Source organism: Eretmochelys imbricata, chromosome 3 (genome assembly GCF_965152235.1).
Source record: "Eretmochelys imbricata isolate rEreImb1 chromosome 3, rEreImb1.hap1, whole genome shotgun sequence".
In the NCBI taxonomy this organism is placed as follows: Eukaryota; Metazoa; Chordata; order Testudines; family Cheloniidae; genus Eretmochelys; species Eretmochelys imbricata.
This window is the reverse complement of record NC_135574.1, coordinates 182,379,063-182,403,030: the sequence shown is the minus strand read 5'-3', so window position 1 is coordinate 182,403,030 and position 23,968 is coordinate 182,379,063. Positions and strand designations below refer to the sequence as shown.

General features: G+C 41.2%; 1 protein-coding gene across 1 annotated transcript in view; it reads right to left on the bottom strand.

Moving 5' to 3' along the window:
* Positions 1-8,813: 8,813 nt before the first annotated feature.
* LOC144262287 (follicle-stimulating hormone receptor) overlaps positions 8,814-23,968 on the bottom strand; it is a 160,894-nt gene continuing 145,739 nt past the window's right edge. The window contains exons 9-10 of the mRNA XM_077812013.1: positions 23,722-23,907; positions 8,814-10,047 (exon numbers count right to left, since the gene is read on the bottom strand). Coding sequence (XP_077668139.1) covers positions 8,814-10,047; positions 23,722-23,907 — 1,420 coding nt within the window. The remainder of the gene's footprint in view (positions 10,048-23,721; positions 23,908-23,968) is intronic.

Below are 23,968 nucleotides of genomic sequence, written 5' to 3'. Positions count from 1 at the left end.
AAATATGATCATGTAGATCATTGTTGCTACCAAAAAAAAAAAACAATGAGGAGTCTGGTAGCATGTTAAAGACTAACAGATTTATTCGGGTATAAGCTTTCATGGGTAAAAAACCCACTTCTTCAGATGCATGTAGTACCAATTACAGATACAGGCATAAATATATGTTGTCACATGAAGAGAAGGGAGTTACCTTACAAATGGAGAACCAATGTTGAAGGCCAGTTTAGTCAGGGTAGGTGTAGTCCACTCCCAATAATTGGTGAGGAGGTGTCAATACTAAGAGAGGGAAGATTGCTTTTGTAGTGAGCCAGCCACTCCCAGTCCCTATTCAAGCCCAAATTGGTGGTGTTAAGTTTGCAAATGAATTGTAGCTCAGCAGTTTCTCTTTGAAGTCTGTTTTTGAAGTTTTTTTTGTTGAAGTATGGCTCCTTTTAAATCTGTTATTGAGTATCCAGGGTGATTGAAGTGCTCTCCTACTGGCTTTTGTATGTTACCATTCCTGATGTCTGATTTGTGTCCATTTATCCTTTTATGTAGAGACTGTCTGATTTGGCCAATGTACATGGCAAAGGGGCATTGCTGGCACATGATGGCATATATCACATTAGTAGATGTGCAAGTGAATGAGCCTCTGATAGTGTGGCTGGTGTGGTTGGGTACTATGATGGTGTCACTAGAATAGATAAGGGGACAGAAAAGGCAACAGTGTTTGTTACACGGATTGGTTCCTGGGTTAGCGTTTCTGTAGTGTGGTGTGTAGTTGCTGGTGAGTATTTGCTTCACATTGTGGGGCTGTCTGTAAGCGAGGATTGGCCTGCCTCCCAAGGCTTGAGAGAGTAGGGGATCATTTTCCTGGATAGATTGTAGATCGCTGATGATGCACTGGAAAGGTTTTATCTGGAGGCTGTACGTGATGGCCAGTGCTGTTCTGTTATTTTCCTTGTTGGGCCTGTCCTGTAGTGGGTGATTTCTGGGTACCCATCTTGCTCTGTCAATCTGTTTCCTGACTTCCCCAGGTGGATACTGTAGTTGTAAGAATGCTTGATAGAGATCTTGTAGGTATTTGTCTCTGTCTGAGGGATTGGAGCAAATGTGGTTGTATCTTAAGGCTTGGCTGTAGACAATGGATTATGTGATGTGCCCTGGATGGAAGCTGGAGGTATGTAGGTAAGTATAACAGTCAGTAGGTTTCTGGTACAGGGTGGTGTTTATGTGACCATCACTTATTTGCACTGTAGTGTCCGGGAAGTGGATCTCTTGTGTGGACTGGTCTACCACTATAATTGCAGCAAATCTTGTACAAAGTATGTCAAGTGAGGTGTCTATGAAAATGTTATGATTTCCTAAATATGTTGATTATGCTATTTGTATGCATGTATCATTTTTGTATCTGAACTATGCACCTGTATTTGAAATGTTTGCTCATGTGGTAAGGTACTTATCCTGCACATCTTGAAGGGACTATTTAAGTTAAATGGCTCATCAAGAAACATTTAACTTACAATGGACCATGGAAGATGCCTATCTATCCTTAATGGACTTTTCTGTGATAGCCTCTACTATGACTAAGCATAGCATTCTCTGAGATGCTCCCAGTTCCTTGCATAGAGCCAGTTAGACAGGCAGAACTGCAGAGTCTCAATGTGTGGATGAGACGATAGTGTAGGAAGGAAGGGTTTACATTTATTAAGAACTGAGGAAACTTTTGGGAAACAGGGAGCCTATACAGGAAGGATGGGCTTCACCTAAAACAAAATGGAAACAGATTGCTGTCACTTAACTTTAAAAAGGTCGTAGAGCAGTTTTTAAACTAAGGACTGGGGGAAAGCTGACAGGTGCGGAGGAGCATATGGTTCGGACATCCCTGCAGGGAGGATCTATTAATAGAGAATCTCTATGTCCTAGTGAGGACAAGAGGATGGAAAATGATAAAATATAGGCAGGGTCTGATCAGAAACAGTCAAATAAAAGAGTCCCATTCAATTACATTGTGTAATGGCAGACAGCTAAAAGCAGACAAGATTTTAAAGTGCTTATATACCAATACTAGAAGTCTAAATAATAAAATGGGTGAACTTAGAGTGCCTTGTATTAAATGAGGATATTGATATAATAGGCATCACAGAAACTTGGTGTAATGAGGATAAGCAATGGGATACAGTAATACAAGGGTACAAAATATATCAGAAGGACAGAACAAGTCATGCTGGTGCGGGAGTGGCATTATAGTTGAAAGAAAACATAGAATCAAATGAAATAAAAATTGTAAATGAATCAAACTGTACCATAGAATCTCTATGGATAGAAATTCCATGCTCTAATAATAAGAATATTATAAGGGATATATTACCCTATATATTATTATTAGGGATATATTACCGACCACCTGACCAGGATGATAGTGACTGTGAAATGCTCAGGGAGATTAGAGAGGCCATTAAAATAAAAAACTCAATAATAATAATGCGGGATTTCAATTATCCCCGTATTGACTGGGTACATGTCACCTCAGGACGGGATGCAGAGATAAAGTTTCTTGACACCTTTAATGACTACTTGTTTGAGCGCCTTGTCCTGGAACCCAACAGAGGAGAGGCAATTCTTGATTTAGTCCTAAGTGGAGCACAGGATCTGGTCCAAGAGGTGAATATAGCTGGACCACTTGGTAATAGTGACTATAATATAATTAAATTTAATATCCCTGTGGCAGGAAAAACACCACAGCAGCCCAACACTGTAGCATTTAATTTCAGAAAGGGAACTACACAAAATTGAGGAAGTGAGTTAAACAGAAATTAAAGGGTACAGTGCCAAAAGTGAAATCTCTGCAAGCTGTGTGGAAACTTTTTAAAGACATCATAATAGAGTCTCAACTTAAATATATACCCCAAATTAAAAAACATAGTAAGAGAATCAAAAAAGAGACACTGTGGCTAAACAACAAATAAAAGAAGCAGTGAGAGGCAAAAAGGCATCCTTTAAAAAGTGGAGGTTAAATCCTAGAGAGGAAAATAGAAAGGAGCATAAACACTGGCAAATGAAGTGTAAAAATACAGTTAGGAAGGCCAAAAAAGAATTTGAGGAACAGTTAGCCAAAGATTCAAAAAGTAATAGCAATTTTTTTAAAGTACATCAGAAGCAGGAAGCCTACTAAACAACTAGTCAGGCCACTGGATGATTGAGGTGCTAAAGGAGCAATCAAGGATGATAAGGCCATTGCGGAGAAACTAAATGAATTCTTTGCATGAGGATGTGAGGGAGATTCCCAAATCTGAGCCATTATTTTTAGGTGACAGATCCGAGGAACTGTCCCAGATTGAGGTGTCATTAGAGGAGGTGTTGGAACAAATTGATGAATTAAACAGTAATAAGTCACCAGGACCAGATGGTATTCACTCAAGAGTTCTTAAGGAACTCAAATGTGAAATTGCAGAACTACTGTACCAGATGACTGGAGGATAGCTAATGTGACGCCAATTTTTAAAAAGGGCTCCAGAGGTGATCCTGGCAATTACACGCTTGTAAGCCTGACTTCAGTACCAGGCAAACGGGTTGAAACTATAATAAAGAACAATATTGTCAGACATATAAATGAACATAATTTGTTGAGGATGAGTCAACATGGTTTTAGTAAAGGGAAATCATGCCTCACCAATCTACTAGAATTCTTTAAGGGGGTCAACAAGCTTGTGGACCAAGGGGATCCATTGGATATAGTGTACTTAGATTTTTCAGAAAGCCTTTGACAAGGTCCCTCGCCAAAGGCTCTTACGCAAAGTAAGTTGTCACGGGATAAGAGAGAAGGTGCTCTCATGGATTGGTAACTGGTTAAAAGATAGGAAAAAAAGAGTAGGTATAAATGGTCAGTTTTCAGAATGGAGAGAGGTAAATAGTGGTGTCCCCCAGGGGTCTGTTCTGGGACCAGTTTATTCAACATATTCATAAATGATATGGAAAAGGGGGTAAACAGTGAGGTGACAAAATTTGCAGATGATACAAAATTATTAAAGATAGTTAAGACCGAGGCAGACTGCAAAGAGCTACAAAAGGATCTCTCAAAACTGGGTGAGTGGGCAACAAAATGGCAGATGAAATTTAATATTGATAAATGCAAAGTAATGCACATTAGAAAGCATAATCCCAACAATATATATAAAATGATGGGGTCTAAATTAGCTGTTACCACTCAAGAAAGATCTTGGAGTCATTGTGGATAGTTCTCTGAAAACATCCATTCAATGTGCAGTGGCAGTCAAAAAAGCGAACAGAATGCTGGGAATAATTAAGAAAGGGATAGATAATAGGACAGAAAATATGTTGCTTCTATATAAATCCATGATATGCCCACATCTTGAATACTGTGTGCAGGTGTGGTCACCCCATCTCAAAAAGATATATTGGAATTGGAAAAGATACAGAGAAAGGCAACAAAAATGATTAGGGGTATGGAATGGCTTCCATATGAGGAGAGATTAATAAGACTGGGACTTTTCAGCTTGGAAAAGAGATGGCTATGAGGATATATGATTGAGGTCTATACATTATGACTGGTGTAGAGAAAGTAGATAAGGAAGTGTTGTTTACTACTTCTCATAACACAAGAACTAGGGGTCGCCAAATGAAATTAATGAAATTTCTTCACACGATGCAGTCAACCTGTGGAACTATTTCCCAGAGGACGTTGTGAAGGCTAAGACCACAACAGAGTTAAAAAAAGAACTAGATAAATTCATGGAGGATAGGTCCATCAATGGCTGTTAGCCAGGATGGGCAGGAATGGTGTCCCTAGCCTCTGTTTGCCAGAAGCTGGGAATGAGCAACAGGGGATGGATCACTTCATGATTACCTGTTCTGTTCATTCCCTCTGGGGCACCTGGCACTGTCCACTGTCAGAAGACAGGATACTGGGCTAGATGGACCTTTTGTCTGACCCAGTAGGGCCATTCTTATATTATGTTAAGCATGCACGGACATGTGACTTGCCCATATAACTCCAAACACCATCTTGTTCCTTGTAATTCTCCACAGTGAGAACAATGTTTTTCTCTTCACTTGGCTGAAGCTACAAAAGGCCCTGGAAACATCTCCATTTTGTCTCTTTCCTGCTTAAATCTCTGGACTATGGACTTATACTAATAGAAGCATTCTAACTACAGGACTGAGGACCTGCCAATGATTGGAAGCAACCAGAGACTTAACAAGTCAGCAGTTTATTCTATCGCTCCCACAAGCCTGATCCAAGAACTTTGCAATTATTGTATGTATTTGATTCCTTTAACCAATTTTAACTCTCACCTTTTTTCCTTTTTATAAATAAACCTTTAGATATTAGATATTAAAGGATTGGCAACAGCATGATTATTGGGTAAGATCTGAGTTATATATTGACCTGGGTATGTGGTTGGTCCTTTGGGATCAGAAGAACCCTTTTGTTTGATTAAATTGGTTTTAAATAACCACTCATCATTAAGTCTAGTGTCTGGGTGTTGAACCCAGGACTGGCATACCTAAGGAGGATGCATTTCTGACTTCTTGTTAGCCAGTGCAGTGAGCCAGAAGTTTACTTTTGTTGCTGGTTTGATATATCTCATGGAAGAATAACCACTAGTTTTGGGGTATGTCTGCCCTTTTTCTCAGCAGCTTGTCCTGAACTTGGTATTCTCAGTTGTAATCCTGGAGGCACAGTGGCACACTCCCTTCAACATGCACTGAGTAAACTTATTCCATCTATCCCTAAGAGGGTGTCCGAAGACCTTTACAAGGGATTCCAGCTCCTAGATGCAAAGGGAATGGGTCTCAGCAGTAACCCTTGTAGGAACCTGCATGGGTCATGCTGCACAATTACATCCCCTAGTTATGCTATGACCTGTGGGAAACCCTCTAGGATCCCTCACAGCTTTCATTCTTTTCCAAAAATGTCTCATTAGATTATACCACATGTATTTTGTATATCTCTTTTTGCTCCTCCAGCCATTTCTTTCCTTTCTAATTTGTGGACCTGGACTGTCAAGTTCTTTACCTGTTGATTTAAGGCTCCAATTCCCAATATTAAGCTTTGTAATAACAGCTTTTTTTCCCCCCTTTCTAAATTTTCTATCCAGCACTATCTGTTGTAGTTCTTTTTAATAGAACCTTCCATTACCTTCCTTGCCATCACACTCTTTGGGAGATGACTGAATTCAGCTTCTGTTTTTTAGGACAACAGTTTAATCAGCCTTGGAAATAATGTAGCTGAAACTGAGTGAAATCTAAGTACCTTTTTTGCACCAAACGATGTCAATTTTATCTGTGGCCATTACACAAAATACTGTAAAAGATGTTCATTTGGAAAAAAAAAACATATAGTTTGAATACATACTTCTGGTGCAATAACCTTAAATGATAGTGTAACACCCCTCTGGGTAAAAAAACATATTTTATCTCATGTATTAAATTCTGGCAGTTTAAGCTCCTTGGTAGATTTTTCTGAAATACCATTAGAAAGGAAATACCCTGAAATTAGATGAACACTATCCACTATGGTTTTTTGAACAGTCAAAACATATATTACTTTATGGGAGGCTTCTCTTTCTTGCTTAATAATCCTACTAGGCAAATTAGAAGGCTGGATAAGGACAGCAGCTTTCTGCTTTCCGAAAGGGGAAAAATACCCAACAAAAATAAAATGTTTTATGCAGATCAAATTCATAGGTTTTCTAAAAAAAATTAAAATCTTTGTCTCTGCTACTAAACAGAATAATAAAGCAGAGAAACACTTTTCCATGGCTGGAGATGGAACACTGGATAATGTGGGCCAGGGCTCTGAGGTGGCACTGAGCTTTCCCTCTCTCATAGGTCTTTGGCTGGCTGGTTTTTGCTCACATGCTCAGTGATCGCCATGTGTGGGGTCAAGAAGGATTTTTTCCCCCAGGACAGACTGGTAGTGATTTTCATCTTCCTCAGCTGCATAGAGTGCAAGTCACTTGCCAGGATTATCTGGGTATAGCTCACTTAATCATATTGCTGCCATTGCAGGGGCCTTGGGAATAGATGCACCTTGGTCCCTCAGATTCTCTCTTTCTGTGGCAAATAATAGCCTGGTGTCTTGTGGGCTGTAATACTTTGGTCTAATTTTGGTTGTGAGATTTAGTGTGTGGGTATCGATTAGATAATCTGGGGTGGTCCCTTCTGGCCTTAAATTCTATGAACTCTGGGCAAATTATAATCTCAGAAAGACTAAGGTGTTGAACCTGCACTACACAGGTACAAAGTTTTGCAGTTATAAAGCAGGACTTGGTGCATGAGGGGAACTTGCTCTTACGTAAATAAGAACACTGATGTGTGGTTGCTAAATTAATCCTGCCAAGTAGCAGGGGAAAAATTTAAGAAGAAATGTGGAATTAACCACCTAATTAACAAGATGAGGATTGCACCTAAGTGTAGGTCTCCCAACATGTCCAGTCTCCCTTATTGACATTTCACACTTGTGAGTAAGGAACCAAGTGCAAAGTGGACTTGAGACTAACTACAGCTCAGTGTGGAAGATAATATACTTACTACTGAGAAAATTTTCAAAAGGGATCCATGATTCTGGGTGTCTCAAGACACCTTGAAGGGCCTGATTTTCAGATGGCAGATATCCAGCACTTTCTGAAAATCATGTCTTTTTAAGGTTTCTTAAGTTCGGCAGTCAAAAATTAAGGCACCTAAAATCACTAATTGCTTTTGAAAATGTCAGTTCTAGTGCTTAACCTAGCTTGTACCCTTAGCTTCTCCTTGAACTTGTTCTGGAGAACAACCATCTTGCATTCACTCTTGAGCACTGTTTCATGTACCAAGTGCTGAATAATAACATGAGAGGACTCCATGTTTCAAAAACAAATTTTGCTCTTTATTAAGAGAAGTACATACAATGATGCTGCAACTGCAGCTTGCATTCAAATCATGTGCATACAGATTGGCTGTTGCCTCCTCCAAACTCTGTCCTCCTGCAGCCTGTGCTCTTCCCTCAAGTTCAATGCAGCTTGCTACAGGTGCCCACAGGGATTTGCAGGGTCAAGGTGTTTGTCCATTCACGTATCAGAATCTGGTGGTACAAAGTCAAAAATACTCTTAATCACCAGATTCAACCAATGTTTTTTTGAAATGAGAGCGACTTCTGCAACTACATTCAGCTCATTTAAAGGAAAAGTGCATCAATCATTTGCTAGTGGACTTTTATGTGCATACTGGGACACTTCCCACCACATGGATTTGGATCAGAAATGGACCAGTACTGACTTGAAGGTGCCTTTTAGCCTACTGCTTTGATGATGGAAACAAAAACAATGTGGACCAAAATCTCCTCTTCTGATACCATTGTGCGGGGGTAAGTGAAATAATCTTGCACTTTAGCTCTTGTCAGCTGAATGTATAGTATGTCAAGTTATTGTACCCTTAACAAGACCTCTAGTATGTTTCTCAGAAAAACATTTTAATTCTGTATTTTTTTCTTTCAGCCATTGATTGTCAACACTGACTTCTCAAACACAATGCATTACATAGCCTAGCACAACTTTAGAAAAGTGTGGGGAGAAAAGACATTCTCCAGAGTTTATGTAATTCTTGAGAAATTCTTCAAAGACAGTGTTAACTGAAGTTTTGTTGGTTTCCTTCAAGAACTGAAGATGATATGTCACTTTTGCTGGCTGTTCATAAAAATAAAATATACAGCAGAAAATCAAAATGTTTTTCCATTTAAAATATAACTTTACATGTTATGTTAAAATCATTTTACAAATTCACAGTTAAAAACAATCATGCTGCCATATGCGTAAATCCACACGAATATTTCAGTTCAAGTGATTCAGAGGAACTAATGAATAAATAGTTCCATCACTGGTTTTAGAAGCTGGAGTACAATGGCCATTTCTCATATGCGAATTATGGACAGATGAGGAAGTCTCTGTTCTGTAAATTTGGGCTTGCATTTCGCAGCAACCAAACTTGCTCAGTAAAATGAAGAAATCCCTGCGGAAGGTCTTTGTGAAAATCGCATACAAGAAAGGATTGGCACATGAATTGATAGGATAGAACAAAACTAGGAGGATCTTGGATTTGGACACAGTGATGAGAGGAAGCTTGAGTGATGCCGATATTGCAAAAAAAGATATTGGTGCCATGCACAGAAAATCGGTGAAGATCAGTATTGCCATGCGCTTGGCAATTTTGGTGTCACTGTTTGAAGAGATTACATTAGGGTTTCTCACTGTGAAGTAGATGCAGATGTAACAGGCACAGATGATCATAAATGCAAGAACATTCAGTACTAAAAGGAATATGATATAAGCCTGGGAAAGGGGCGTTTCTATATCCATGGGCAAGCAAATGCTGACTTTCATGTAGCTGCTGACTCCAAATATGGGAAGAACGGCCACAGTGAAGGCAAACATCCAACCAAAAATCATAATAACCATGGCATGCCTAAATCGAACCTTGCGGTCCAGTTGCATGGCATAGGTGATTGTATGCCATCTTTCCAGAGTGATCACAGTCAGTGTGTAAACTGAAAGTTCGCTTGCAAACACAGTGAAAAACCCTGCAGCACTGCATCCCGCACCAGTCTGCCAGTCTATGGCATAGTTGTAATATTGGCTTTTGGTCTGTATATCAACAGATGCAATCAACAACAGATAGATGCCTATACATAGGTCTGCAAATGCAAGATTGCACATTAGAAACCGAGGGACAGTGAGTTTATACTGACTGCTTATTAAAATAATCAGCACAACGATGTTCCCGGTGATAGCTAGAATGTTGATAAACCATATCAGGACTCTGAGAATATTGTATCCCATGATATCTTCACAAGGATTGAAGGCATCAGGCTTAGGAGAGCAAGCCACATGGACTACTTCATTACATAAGCCGTAGTCAAAGTCAAATTCATTTTCTAGTGAGTCAAAAGCTATGTAGTCATTGGAAATGTAGTCCTCAGCTGCAGATCTTCTGTGCATCCTGTCCACAGGCTGCTCATCAGCATCTTGCATGACATCAGATTTATTACATATTGGATGCAACGCAGAACTGGAATGGAAGAACAGAATTTAGTTAGTGCCTAAAAAATACAGCAGAAGAAATAGAAGAAATAAGAGATATCATGCAGTTCCCATTAACAGTTCTGCCCCTCTTAACTGATTATTTACCCCAAGTCAAGATTTGAGGCCCCAGTCCTGCAAATCTTATGCACATGCTTAACTTTACAGAGATGATTAATCCCATTAGTTTTAGTGGGATTACTTGTCATGCATAAAGTTAAGCATGTGTAAAGAAAAGGATTTGCAGAGGCAGGGCCTATAGGTGCTAAAGTATAGCTTGGGGTGAAACCACATAAACAATGACAAAATATCATTGCAAAACATACAGCTGGTTGAAAAATGGGGGAGAGAGGGATAATGCAAAAAAAAAAAAAGAGAGAATGTTTGTTTTAGTTTTTCATTGAAATTTTCCAATAATCTCTTTTTATGCAAAGGGACTGAAATATATATTCTCTTCCCAGAATTTGGTGTGCATCTCAAGAAACAAACCAGGGAAGCCAAGGGGTAGGGAGGGTGTATAATGGTCCAAAAGAGGGTGCCAAAAGTAGACAAATGAGACAAGATGCTCCAGATAAGCACCTTACATTCACTACCATCTTTTCCTCAATTTATGCAGACTTGACCAGCACAATTAATTACAGGTAAATTACTCCCTCTGCTTATAGATAGCAGATTTGCATGTCTGCTAGTAAATCATTTTGCTTGTATTTTCTTAATACAGCTGAATACAAAACTTGTTCTAGCACCCAGTAAGAGTACTTATGTGGTTAAACATATTGCTGAATCAGGGTCCTAGATATCCCCAAAAAAGTACATGTTACTGTTCTACTCTTCTAAAGCAAGTCTTCCTTTATTTATACAATTCATCAATCTGCTTTCTTTGTCTCAAAATATATTCTGAATCCACTCCAGATTAATTCAACATTAATACTCTGTTGAATATGCTTAAGAAACAGTATGGAAAAATTTAAGAGTGAGGGCTCAGTTATTTGTTTTCCTCTCAGTCTGTCTCAACACACAAATACACAATTTTATCTTATGGTTCCTTTCACAACAGGATGGGCAAAATTTGAAGAACGCTGTGCAAACAACATTCAAATTATATGATTTCATGCTGGCCTTTGAGGAGGGTTTCATCAACCAAGTATTTGAATCCAGATTTAAACATTCTGTCCTGAAAAATCCTTTTTTTGTTATTATTATATATTGCAAGGGATCCATTCTAGTTTTCAGTGTGAAAGAGGGGGTACATGTTAGCTCTGCATATCCCAATTTAATTTTTCCCCCTAAAAGCAAAAACTTATTTAGCATGAAAAAAGATCAAATAAAACTGCCAGTCACTCTGTAAGATTGAAATCACAGACAATTACAGTATTTCATGGTAAAGACTGAGAGTAAAAAGTTCAAAGTACCTATTGACTGTGGCAATTAAGTATAATTTTCAAAAGTGACTTAGGGAGGGCCTAAGGGTTCCAGTGGGACTTAGGAACTTAAGTCACTTTGGCATTTTCGAAAAAAAATTACCCAGTGTCTGGAATTATTTTCTGTAATTTTTCATCACCCCAGTGCCATAGAGTAACTGATCATTTTAGTTATCTTTCATGGTAATTAAAACTCTGCTTTTTTTAAAGGAAAGGGATTTGAATTGTTCTCTGAAGTTGCTCTTCCTAAAGTATTCAGGGGCATGTCCATAGTGGAAATAGTTTATAAAGTCAACAATGTCTTGAAAACTTAACTATAATTACAAATCAGTAATTTTCCTTTGCACAGTACCATTCATAGCTACCTGTTCTTGTACAATGAAGAGCAAGAGTAAGTTTCTCTTAGAAGGCACTGATTTCCTTAAAGGAATTTGAATTGAGGCACAGTCAGATTAAGTAACTTGCTCAAGGTACAAAAGCTAGCATCAGAACTAGGATTAGAACTCAGAAATTCCTTTTTCCAGCCTTGTACTCAATCCACCAAATGAAACTGCCCAAATAAATGGGAAGAAACAACTTAGTAAATACTCCCCCTAGAAGCAGAGAAAATATATCTGTGTTTAGCAACACTATAATACACAGAATATGAACTGTTCAAAACCACAGAGCACAAATGAAGAAAAGAAAGCCAACGATATTGCAAGGCAAACAAAGAGGATAGCTGGGCCTTGAGCTCAGAAATAGACTCAGTAGAATAAATGGGCCAAATCTAGATTCCATACAAGACACTAACTCTAAGTAATTCAGCTTACTGAAAAGTGACAGCGTGAGGCCTGGTCTAAACTACAGGGTTAGGTCAACATAAGTTGCCTTGCAATTGACCTAGCTACGCAAATGTCTTCACTTAAATTTGGCTCCTGCCAATGTAAGTGCCTCTCTATGTCCATTTAGTAACACCACCTTCCTCAGTGGTGTAGATTTATAGTCAATTAGGGCTACACAGTCTGAGTGTAGATACTGTGTTTCTTACGTTGACTGTTATTGGTCTTCAGGAGCCATCCCACAATGCCCCACACTGACAATACAATCAATACAAGTGCTCCTGCTGGGGATACATACCACTGTCACAAAGCGTGCACACACACAAGTTTTTTAATAACTGTGATGGCTGTAAGTTAGGTCAACAATTTTGTAGTGTAGACGTCCTCTAAAAAACAATTTCAAATGTAAGAAGAAAGTCATATCATCATGATTCTTTTAGAAAGAAGCTAATCTTTACATCAAAAGAATCAGAACGATGGCTGAAGTTCCTGTTGAGAATTGTCAGCTTCAGGGACACATAGATAGGAGGAAATTATTTTTTTTGAATCACAGATGAAGGAGGGCCTCCAACACAACCTGCAAAGCAAACCTTTATACAAGTTAGTTTAAAATGTAGTGTATCTTTTATTAGATCAACAGCAGACTTTTTAGTACGATGATTCTATAGACCATAATTTTTAGCCATAAGCTCTCAAAAAATAGATCTTAGGGCCTGAGCTTATGGGCCAACTGAGCCATGTGTTGTGCAAGACCAGGGAGCTTGGGTGGGAAGGACAAAGGTGACTTATCTTTAATTCATCTTTACAAGTCCTGGATACTAAGCCTGGTCCATTTTTGATCCCCTACACAAGTTAGAAAAGCCACAGGGCTCCTGTAACTTACATTAGTTGCCCATGGCCCCATGGAGTCAGGGATCACTGAGATGTCGGGGTGCTTTGCTGGGAGAGAGGATAGTGTAGGAGCCACTGTGGCAGCTTTCACCACCTAAAGATTCTCCAGTAGAGCAGATTCCTCAGAGTGTTGCTTAAGTGCTGTTAGGGTAGTTTTGAATCAGTGGAGCAGCCAGATGCGGCTGAGGATCTGACCCTGAACATCCTTTGAGGGTTTTCGTATGATAACTATAAGGCTCAAACATCCTTAAAAATGGATAATCCAGGTTATCAGGTAGATAATGTTTATTCTCCCTGACAAATTACATCCTAGCTCTAATCTTGAAGGAGAAATAATAGTCTTTGGATAATGTATGATGAAGTCAAGTGACACCAGTACTCTCATCATGATGATGAATAATCTCCCTTCCACTTATCAAGAGTAGTCCTTGATCACAATCATCACAGTGGGGTTGAACATGTCATTAAGGACTCTTCAAAACAACTGAACAGTCCTGAGTACACACAGAGCTTGTGTCAGACACAGAAATGCTTTGACATGGAAGCAGGTGTATTTGCTACATCCTATACCGGGGTGGGCAAACTTTTTGGCCCAAGGGCCAAATCTGGGTATGGAAATTGTACGGCGGGCCACAAATGATCACAAAATTGGGGGTTGGGGTGCGGGAGAGGGTGAGAGCTCTGAGTAGAGGTGTGGGCTCTGGGGTGGGGTGAGGGCTTTGGGGTTGGGGCGTGGGAGGGGTCCGGGGTTCAGGCTCTGGGTGGCACTTACGTCAAGCAGCTCCCAGAAGCAGCAGCATGTCCCTCCTCTAGCTCCTACGCAAAGGCACAGCAGAAAGCTCTGCGCGCTGCCCCATCCACAGGTGCAGCCCCTGCAGCTTCCATTGGCTGCTGTTCCCAGCCAATGGGAGCTTGGGGGGCAGTGCTTGGGGGGGCAGCATGCAGAGCCCCCTGGCTGTCCCTATGTGTAGGAGCTGGAGGGGGGACATGCCGCTGCTTCCAGGAGCTGTGTGGAGCAGGGCAAGCCCCTGACCCTGCTCACCAGCTGGAGCACCAGAGCGGGGCAAGCCCCAGATCCCGATTCCCAGCGAGAGCTTGAGGGTTGGATTAATACGTCTGCAGGGCCGGATGTGGTCCCCAGGCAGTAGTTTGCCCACCCCATCCTATACCCAATATCTAAGCTAATTTGCATGCAAATTACTTTGAGGTTCAGATTCAAAGTATATCACTATTCTCCTGAATTAAAACTTTTCTGTTTTAAATCTCTATAGCCCAGGCTAGTTCTTAAGTCACCCAGTTATTTCAATATAAGGATGGGACTTCAATAGAATCCCTTCTCCATGATGCCTCTGCTTGAATGACTTGCTCCAGATAAGCTTTTCTTGACTTCTCAGTAGCTTAATTAAAAATAAACAATCTGGATAAAGTTTTGAAAATTAATGTGCTCCATTTTTTTTAAATGATAAGAGTCTTGCTTTTGAAAGAGGGAATAGAGGCTAGAAAGAAGCAAATGCCACTAGCCACATACCTTAGATATAGGCCTGGTCTACACTGCAGGGTTAGGTTGCTGTAAGCTGCCTTGCATCGACCTACCTGTGGAAGTCTCTTTATTTAAATTTGGCTTCTGCCGATGTAAGTGCCTCTTTGTGCTGATTTATGCTGTGTCTACACTATGGAGTTAAGTCAACATAAGTTACATTGACGATCATAAGCCACTTTAATTACATCGGTTGTGCATGCCCACAAAATGCTCCTTGCGTCTGCGTCGCTGCTGCTCTTGCATCGACAGAGAAAGCGTTCTATTGTCGGTAGCAATTTCACTTTGCAATTCACCACCCTCTGCTGCTGGGAGCTGTGGGAATGGATCGTGGTGCATTATCGGGACATCCTCACCGTCCCATGGTGCAGTTCTTTCTGTCCCATCATTCCATGGGTTTACAACTTTGTTTCACACTGTTTTTAACAGCCCATGTAAACTGTGCACCCGCCATCTCTGACTGAAAATGAGGATTCTGAATTGCTGACCACTCTTGTGATGAGTGTGATGAACACAAAGTGACTGGTCCAGCAATATTTCGTGAGTTCTGAATCAAAAAGTGAATCAGTGGTGCCTTCCCTGCTGTGTGCCGTTGAAAGAAATAATTCAAGATTGCTGCTGGCATTCAGAGAGCACCTGCACATGGTGGACGTCAGTATTGGGCTTGGGAAACAAGCACTGAGTGGTGGTATCACACCTTGATGCATGTATGGGATGATGAGCAGTGGCTGTAGAACTTTTGGATGTGCAAATGAACCATCCTGGAACTGCATGCAGAGTTTGTCCCAGCACCACAGTGCAAGGACACCAGAATGAGAGCTGCTTTCACTGTGGAAAAATGAGTGGTGATTGCTGTGTGGAAGCTGGCAACTTTGGTGTCAGCCACAAATCAGTTTGGAGTTGGAAAGTGCATTGTGGGGGAAATGGTGATGCAAGTGTGCAGGGCCATTAATCACCTCCAGCTATGAAGGACTGTGACTCTGGGTAATATGCAGGAAATAAATGATGGCTTTGAAGCAATGGGATTCCTAAACTGCAGCTGGGTGACAGATGGAACGCATATCCAATTTTGGCCCCAAACCATCTTGCAATGGAGTACACCAACCAGAAGGGTCTTGCAGGCACTGGTGGATCACTGGGGCTGTTTCACTGACTTCAGTGCAGGGTGGTCAGGGAACGTGCATGTGTGCATCTTTAGGAACACTGGACTGTATAGAAAGCTGCACGCTGGGACTTTATTTCCAGACCAGAACATTCAAATTGGGGATGTGGAAATGCCCATGGTGCTCCTTGGAGACCCTGCATATGCCTTCCTCCCATGGCTCATGAAGCCTTAAATCGGGAACCTAGATAGCAGCAAGGAGTGCTTCAACAACAGGCTCAGCCGGTGCTGAATGATCATTGAATGTGCCTTTGGCAAATTAAAAGGTCACTAGCCCTGCCTTTTTTCGCATGTTAGACCTCAATGAGGAAAATATTCGGATAGTCACAGCAGCCTGCTGTGTTCTGCATAACATTGGCGAAGCAAAGAGGGAAAAGTTTCCCCAGGAATGAAGCGCTGAGATAGATCAGCTGGCTGCTGATTTTGAGCAGCCAGATACCATGGCAATTAGAGGGGCACAGTGGGACACTATTAGAATTAGGAAGGCTTTGAAGGAGCATTTTGACAATTATTCCCAGTAATGTGTCTTTATTTGATGCATTCAGCCAGGCAATGTTTGCTTGCTCCCTTGAATGACCCCTGTTGTGCTTGCTTCCTGAGCATTAATTGTACTGAGCAAATATTCCTGCCTGTAGTCACTATGTTTGAATGTCAGAACCAACTAACATGTATAACACAAATAAAGACTCATTTTATTTCAAAGACTAAAGTTTAATAGCAGGACAATACACAAACATTTTGTCAAACAGGGGACATGGTAATGAGGCAAAGTCTCTCGGTTATTGTTCTCACAGCTGCTGGTAACTCCTGCTTTCATTATGAAACCAGTCCCTAGGGGTGGAGTGCACAGAGTACTGCAAGGGACAGGGACCATGTGAGGAATGTGGTGGGGGAGTTTGAGGAGGGCATGGAACAGAGTTCTGCACTGGGTGCAGGGGGAGTTGTGCACAGGTGTGATAAGTTTGCAGCGTAATGAGGGACTTGAGCACCTCTGTCTGGCCCTCCTTTCCAGGTTATCCAGCCTGAGTCTTTCATTGATTGTGTCTCTCCAAGTTCTTGTTTCACTATCTGCTGCATTTGTTGACTGCAGCAATTTGCAAAACATCTCCTCCTTACTCCTCCTGGTTCACCGCCTTATCTGGTGGAGGCACTCCACCAGTGTGGAGGACTGGGCCCTCAAGGAGACAACTCCAGAAGCCAAAGACACAATGAACAGAGACAGTATTGTGAATTCGCTCACAGCTGTGAATCACAAAAGTTACATACACTTCTTTCTCATTGTCCCTTTGCTAGCACACAGCTTGGTGAGAGTCTGAAATATGGTGAGTTTGATGGTGGGGGAGAGTTGGGAAGGGTGAATGGGCAAGAAGGGACAAAGGGTTGTTTGTGAAGAGGGACACTACATATGCCTAGGGAGAGTATTCTGAATGTTGGCACCCCTTTCCAGGTGCCACTTAGGGTAATCAAACCAATATCTCCCTCTTGAGGGAACCCAGAATGCAAAGGTGCATCTCCTGCATGTGTGCGGCTTCAGACCAGGTCAGTATACTGCTCGTCTGTGTGCTGCTTTGGTCCCTGCAGAAATATTTGCTGGTTGCCATGGCAAAGTTTCCTACAGGGAATAAACAAGGCAACTCTGCCAATGGACCTTTGGCAGAGGATTGCAGAATACCTAAAGGAAAGTTTCCTAGAGATCACTATGGAGGATTCCCAAGACAAACTTTTCCACCAGCCCCCACTGCATAGCTGCATAGGCTCATTTGTTAATTTCTGTTCCTTATCCCTCCTCTACCATATAACGAAGTACATGGGAGCTCAATCTCTTCTCACAGTGCAGTATCAAAGCAAAATGCATGCTTACCAGAGCTCGCATCCCCTGCTTCATGCATGCTAGAGCTGGACTGCTGGGACTGGCTAGACCCCTCCAGAGTCAAAAAGAGGTCCTGATGTACCATTCCACTGGACGACCCTGTCATGTGTTCCACATCCTCCTCCAACTCGATTTCGATTTCCTCATCTACCTCTTTGTCCTTGGGGTTGACTCCATTGGCCGCTACCTCTAGTCCCCCCCGAAGTGTCCACAGGGCTCTTGACGGTCAAGATGGGGTCACCACCGAAGATGGCATGCAGTTCCTTGTAGAAGCACCATGTTTTCGGCACTGCACCAGAGCAATGGTTAGCCTCCCTTGCCTTCTGGTATGCCTGCCTCAGCTCCTTGATCTTAGCACAATACTGCTGCATGTCCCTTTCATGCCCCTTCTCTTGTATCCCACTAGCAATGAGTCTGTAGGTATGAAATTTCCTACAGCTCGAGTGAAGCTGTGACTGCAAAGCCTCCTCTCCCCACAGACCCAGCAGATCCTACAGCTCCTGATGTACTTCAGGTGGGAGCTCATCCACTGAAGAAAAGCTGGCACAGTTAGCTGGGAAGATGCTGTGTGAACTGCGCATGCTGAGTAAACAGGAAGAGGAATTTTTAAAGTTCCCAGACCTTTAAATGGGGGAGGGGCAAATGGCTACGTACTTTCAGGGCAGCGATTTCAAACTGCTGACCAGAGTAGTCATGATGGGCATGGTTCCTGGAGGCTAATTACAGTTACATAAGCAAGTGCACTGTTTACACTGACACTGCATTGATCAAGCTTTGTCACAAAAAGCTCTATGTCTCTCTTTGAGGTGGTTTTATTTTGTTGGTGTAGCAGGAGAGTTAAATCAGTGGGAGGAGCATTGTAGTCTGTACACCTCTACTGTTTTGTTGATGAAAGCTAACTTTTGTCGACAAAAACTGTGTAGTGAAGACAAGGCCTTAATAACACCACCTTCCTGAGGTGATACAAAAGGGTTTGAGCTGCTGTATTTTGTCTCCAAGCACAGCACTGAAAAAAATACTGCTTTGCTGTCATTAACTGAAAAGGGGAAAAATCAAAATAAAATTTATTAAATTGGTAAGAAATAGGGTGGCAGCAGTAGACCATAACAGTAAGATGCATGTTTCAACAAGTACAGTAACTCCTCACTTAACATTGTCCGGGTTAACATTTCATTCTTACGTTGCTGATCAGTTCAAGAACATGGTTGTTTAAAGTTGTGCAATGCTCCCTTATAATGCTGTTTGGCAGCTGCCTGCTTTGTCCACTGCTTGCAGAAAGAGCAGCCCGTTGGAGCTAGCTGGTGGGGGCTTGGAACCAGGATGGAGCAGCAGTCTCCCTATCAGCTCCCCTAAGTTTCCTGTGCAGCAACCACCAAGCAGGCTATCAACTGCCAGGCAGTTCAGCTGACTCTCCCCATACTGCCATGTGCTGCTCCTGCCCTCTGCCTTAGAACTGATCCCATGCGCCTCCTCCTTGCTGTGCAGAGGGCAGGAGGGAAGAGGGGTGCTAATGTCAGGGTGTCCCCCTCCCTCCCACTCCTGCACCCCACTCCTGCACCTCATCTCCACAGAGGAGAGGGGGAGGGGGGAGGGACACAACAGGGCTCAGTATGGAGGGAGCTTGCTGGCAGTAGCTGCTGTCTCAACTTGCTGATCTACTTAAAAAGGCAATGTACTTAGAGTTCGGTCAGTGTACTTAAAGGGGCAATGTGTGTCTCTCTCACACACACGGTGTGTGTCTCTGTCTCTCCTTTCTCTCTCTCTCTCTCTCTCACACACACACAATGTCTCTCTCTCTCTCACACACACACACACAGTGTGTGTCTCTGTCTCTCTCTGCCATGCTGTTTCTCCTCCCTCCATTGGTGCTGCCTTGTAGAGTGTGATGCTACAATCACAACATGTTAACTCTTGAGGGCTCAGCAGAATGCTAGTTCATTTAGCAGTAAGGCATTCCCTGGGAAATATCCCACCCTCTGACTCCACCACCTCAACCAAGCTTAAAAAATTTCCCTGGAACCTAACCCCCCCCCCCCGCATTTACATTAATTCTTATAGGGAAACTGGATTCGCTTATCATTGTTTCGCTTAAAGTAGCATTTTTCAGGAACATAACTACAATGTTAAGCAAGGAGTTACTGTAAGTATATATTAAAGAAATAAGTTGATGGTTTATATTTTATAAGTCTGGTAATTTTAAGGGTGCGGTCAATGTTGGCACACAGCCAAGGACAGTGAGCTGGTAGTTTTAAACAGTTCTGCCAAGGACTGGTATGTTGGTAGGCAGAGTGTGGACTGAGGTGAGGTAAAGGTCACTCCAAAACCTGAAGGGAGTGGTCAGTCAAGCATGGTGCAGGTTTTCAATCAGGTCTGGCTTTGATTGACAGATGAGTTCAGCGGTTGTGATTGGTTCATAAGAACAGACCAATCAGGGAAGGCTTAAAGATGATTGATGGATGGGTTTGCTAATCATAAAGATTGAGGAAACAACCGATCAGAATAGACCAAAACCTGTATATAAGGCAGAGAGCTGACAGGCTTGAGTCAGTCAAGATAAGAGCAGGCACAGAAGCAGGAGAGGAAGAAGGAAGATCAGAAATGAGCTGAGATCACTGAAGAAGGGAAGAGCTGTGGCAGCAATAATAGTTCAGAAGTAGCCATGACAGAGCAAAAGAACCATAGACAGATGAGAGGGAAAGAAGACTGCAGAGAAGTAATTATGATGACCATAGTATAAGGAACCAATAGGATGTATGAGTGTGTATGCTTGAGATAATGAAGTTGGAAGTTTGTGCATGTATGTTTGTTATAGGGCTGTTGATTAATAACAGTTAACTCATGCGATTAAGTCAAAAATGTAATTATGATTAAAAAATTAATTGTGATTAATCGTGTGATTAATCACACTGTTAAACAATAGAATACCAATTGAAATGTATTAAATATTTTGGATGTTTTTCTATATTTTCAAATATATTGATTTCAATTACAACACAGACTACAAAGTGTACACTGCTTACTTTATATTATTATTTTTGATTTGCTCTGTAAAATGATAAACCAAAGAAACAGCATTTTTCAATTAAGCTCATCCAAGTACTGTAGTGCCATCTCTTTGTCGTGAAAGTGCAATTTACAATGTAGATTTTTTGTTGTTACATAACTGCACTCAAAAACAAAACAATGTAAAACTTTAGAGCCTACAAGTTCACTCAGTCCTACTTCTTGTTCAGCCAATAGCTAATACAAACAAGTTTGTTTACATTTACAGGAGACAACACTACCCACTTCTTATTTACAATGTCACCTGAAAGTGAGAACAGGCGTTCGCATGGCACTTTTGTAGCCAGCATTGTAAGGTATTTACGTGCTAGATATGCAAAACATTCATATGCTCCTTCATGATTTTGTTGGTGTTGGTCCAGCAGGGGGTTAGACTAGATGACCTCCTGAGGTCTCTTCCAACCCTAATCTTCTATGATTCTATGCTTCAGCCACCATTCCAGAGGACATGCTTCCATGCTGATGACGTTTGTTAAAAAAATGTGTTAATTAAATTTGTGACTGAACACCTTGGAGCAGAATTATATGTCTCCTGCTCTGTTTTACCCACATTCTGCCATATATTTCATGTTATAGCAGTCTTGGATGATGATCTAGCACATGTTATCATTTTAAGAACACTTTCACTGCAGATGTGACAAAACGCAAGAGGTACCAATATGTGATTTCTACAGACAGATGCTGCACTTGACATAAAGTTTAAGAATCCGAAGTGCCTTCCAAAATCTGAGAGGGACGAGGTGTGGAGCGTGCTTTCGGAAGTTTTATAAAACCAACACTCCGATGCGGAAACTATAGAACCTGAACCACCAAAAAAGAAAATCAAACTTCTGCTGGTGGCATCTGACTCGGACAATGAAAATGAAGATGCGTTGGTCTGCACTGCTTTGAATCATTATTGAGCAGAATCCATCATCAGCATGGATACATGTCCTCTGGAATGGTGTTTGAAGCATGACGGGACATATGAATCTTTAGCACATCTGGCATGTAAATATCTTTGCGACGCCAGCTACAACAGTGCCATGTAAACGCCTGTGGCTGTATGCCGGCCTAAGTTAGGTTGACATAATTTTGTAGTCTAGACATAGCCATTTTCTCTGGAGCCACACTAAACCACAAATTACCTTCTGTGTGAGAGAGACAAGTTCTATGATGATGTTGAGCAAATATGTGCGTTTCTTAAGACAAGGAAATATATCTTAACAAGGAAACACTTTTTCTAGTGGGAAAATTAACTGAACTTTGAGAGGTCAGTGAGAAGAATTTTAATGCAGTTCTGCTCTCTTTTGCTTTTGTAGCACTGCCTCATTTTTAGCTACAAAGGTATTTCCTCCGTCATGAGGGACAGTTCATGCTGGAAACACCACAACACAACACAGACATGGGCATCTCTAGCTGCTGTATTACAAACACCAAATAACTGGATATTGTAGCTGATCATGAAACCTGACTAAATCCTTCTTTTGCGGGAAAGAAAAACTTAGAACTCATTAATCACCAAGTAAAGAAATTGAGTCTATTCCTATTTCCACTGAAATCAATGGCAAAGCTCCCATTAGCTTCAAGGTGGCAGGATCAGACCCATTGTTGTTTATTAACCACAGAAGCCTGGTAACTGGAGATGTAGGTGAAAATATCACCATCTGATAAACTTTCCTACCAAAGAGTCCAGTATTCTGGAGTCACTCTGGGTAATGAATAATGATTTCTGCCAGATTTTCCCCTTATTATTATAGCCTTAACCATTAAATTCACATTCTTAAGACAGATAGCACTGTAGTGTCTGAAGGTGATATTTATTATCTACCAGCACAAGGGAGGCCAAATGTTTTTCACTGCCTGATAAAATTAGTATTAATATTAAGTATAAAATTTAAATTAGTGTAGTAGTCTAAGGGCTTTGTCATTTTTATTTTGCTTTAATTTTCTGTCAAGCCCTACATACAGGCCATGTCTAAACATAGAATTCTGGACAACTAGAACGTGGATTGTTCTGACATGGCAACTCCTATCTTTTTAAGGATGTCCATCAAAAGAAAAGCTTGCATCAATATCAAGTGTTTGCATGGATCCTGAACACCACCTACAGCTTTATCAATTATATAAACTGAGGGGATTTATGGGTTGATTAAACTAATTAATGTGCAGAACTTTAAGAATACCTGATGACATGAAAATACTTGATGAGACCCCGTGAAGCCTCAATGCATCCTGCTGATGGCAAGCCAGAAGCAACAAGACAAACCGATTTAAGAGCCTGAAAAGATCACCCCCATACCTGACTTCACTGGAATTCCTCAGGGTACAGGTAGCAGATCCCATTTAAGGATCAGGGATTTAAACATGTGTATCAATGCGTACATATCAGGGGCATTTAAATCTGTGGATAAATACAGTATCCCTACAACATTTATGTTAGTGCATGATCAATATGTGCATTTGTGTACTACCTTGGGTCCATTATTTCCATCACTCCTTATGACCATCCTGCTGAAGTCAAAGCCAAAACTCCTACGGACTTCAATGGGTTCAGAATTTCACCCTGTTGTCTCTCTGACTGCCTCTCACAACAGGTTAGAAAGTTGTTTCACCTGCAAGGGCTTCATTGTGGCTCCTGAAGGGCCCACCCCAGCAAAGCCCATTGGGCCTTACTGAATGCACTGCAACTAACTAATGTTAATGGAGGTATGACCATTTACACCAGCAGATTATCTGGCTCCTAATATGTACTTTGCTCTCAGAATATACAAATGTATGTATACATAAATGTATATGTATTATAAATCTTTGAGGGAACACTCCATACCTAGCTTTAATCTCTTTTCCATGGATTAAGTTTAATTATTTGATTCACCATCAAAAGTCAGAAATGCAAAGAAAAATGAAATTACTCACATTTGTCTTTTCCAATTTGTGAATGCACAGCAATGGCTAGGATACGTGAGGTTAGCCTCAATCAGTGCAACAAACTTCTCTAAGGCAGGCAGTTTTTTTAAATTGTAGGTAGATCGTGCTCTTAGCTTCTTAATATTTTCTAATCCATAGGCGGGCAGGAAACTGATTCTTGTCTTTGAAATATCCCTTAAAGACATATAATAATCTCAGCAAAAAGGTAAATTAACAACACTCTCCCGCCCCTCAA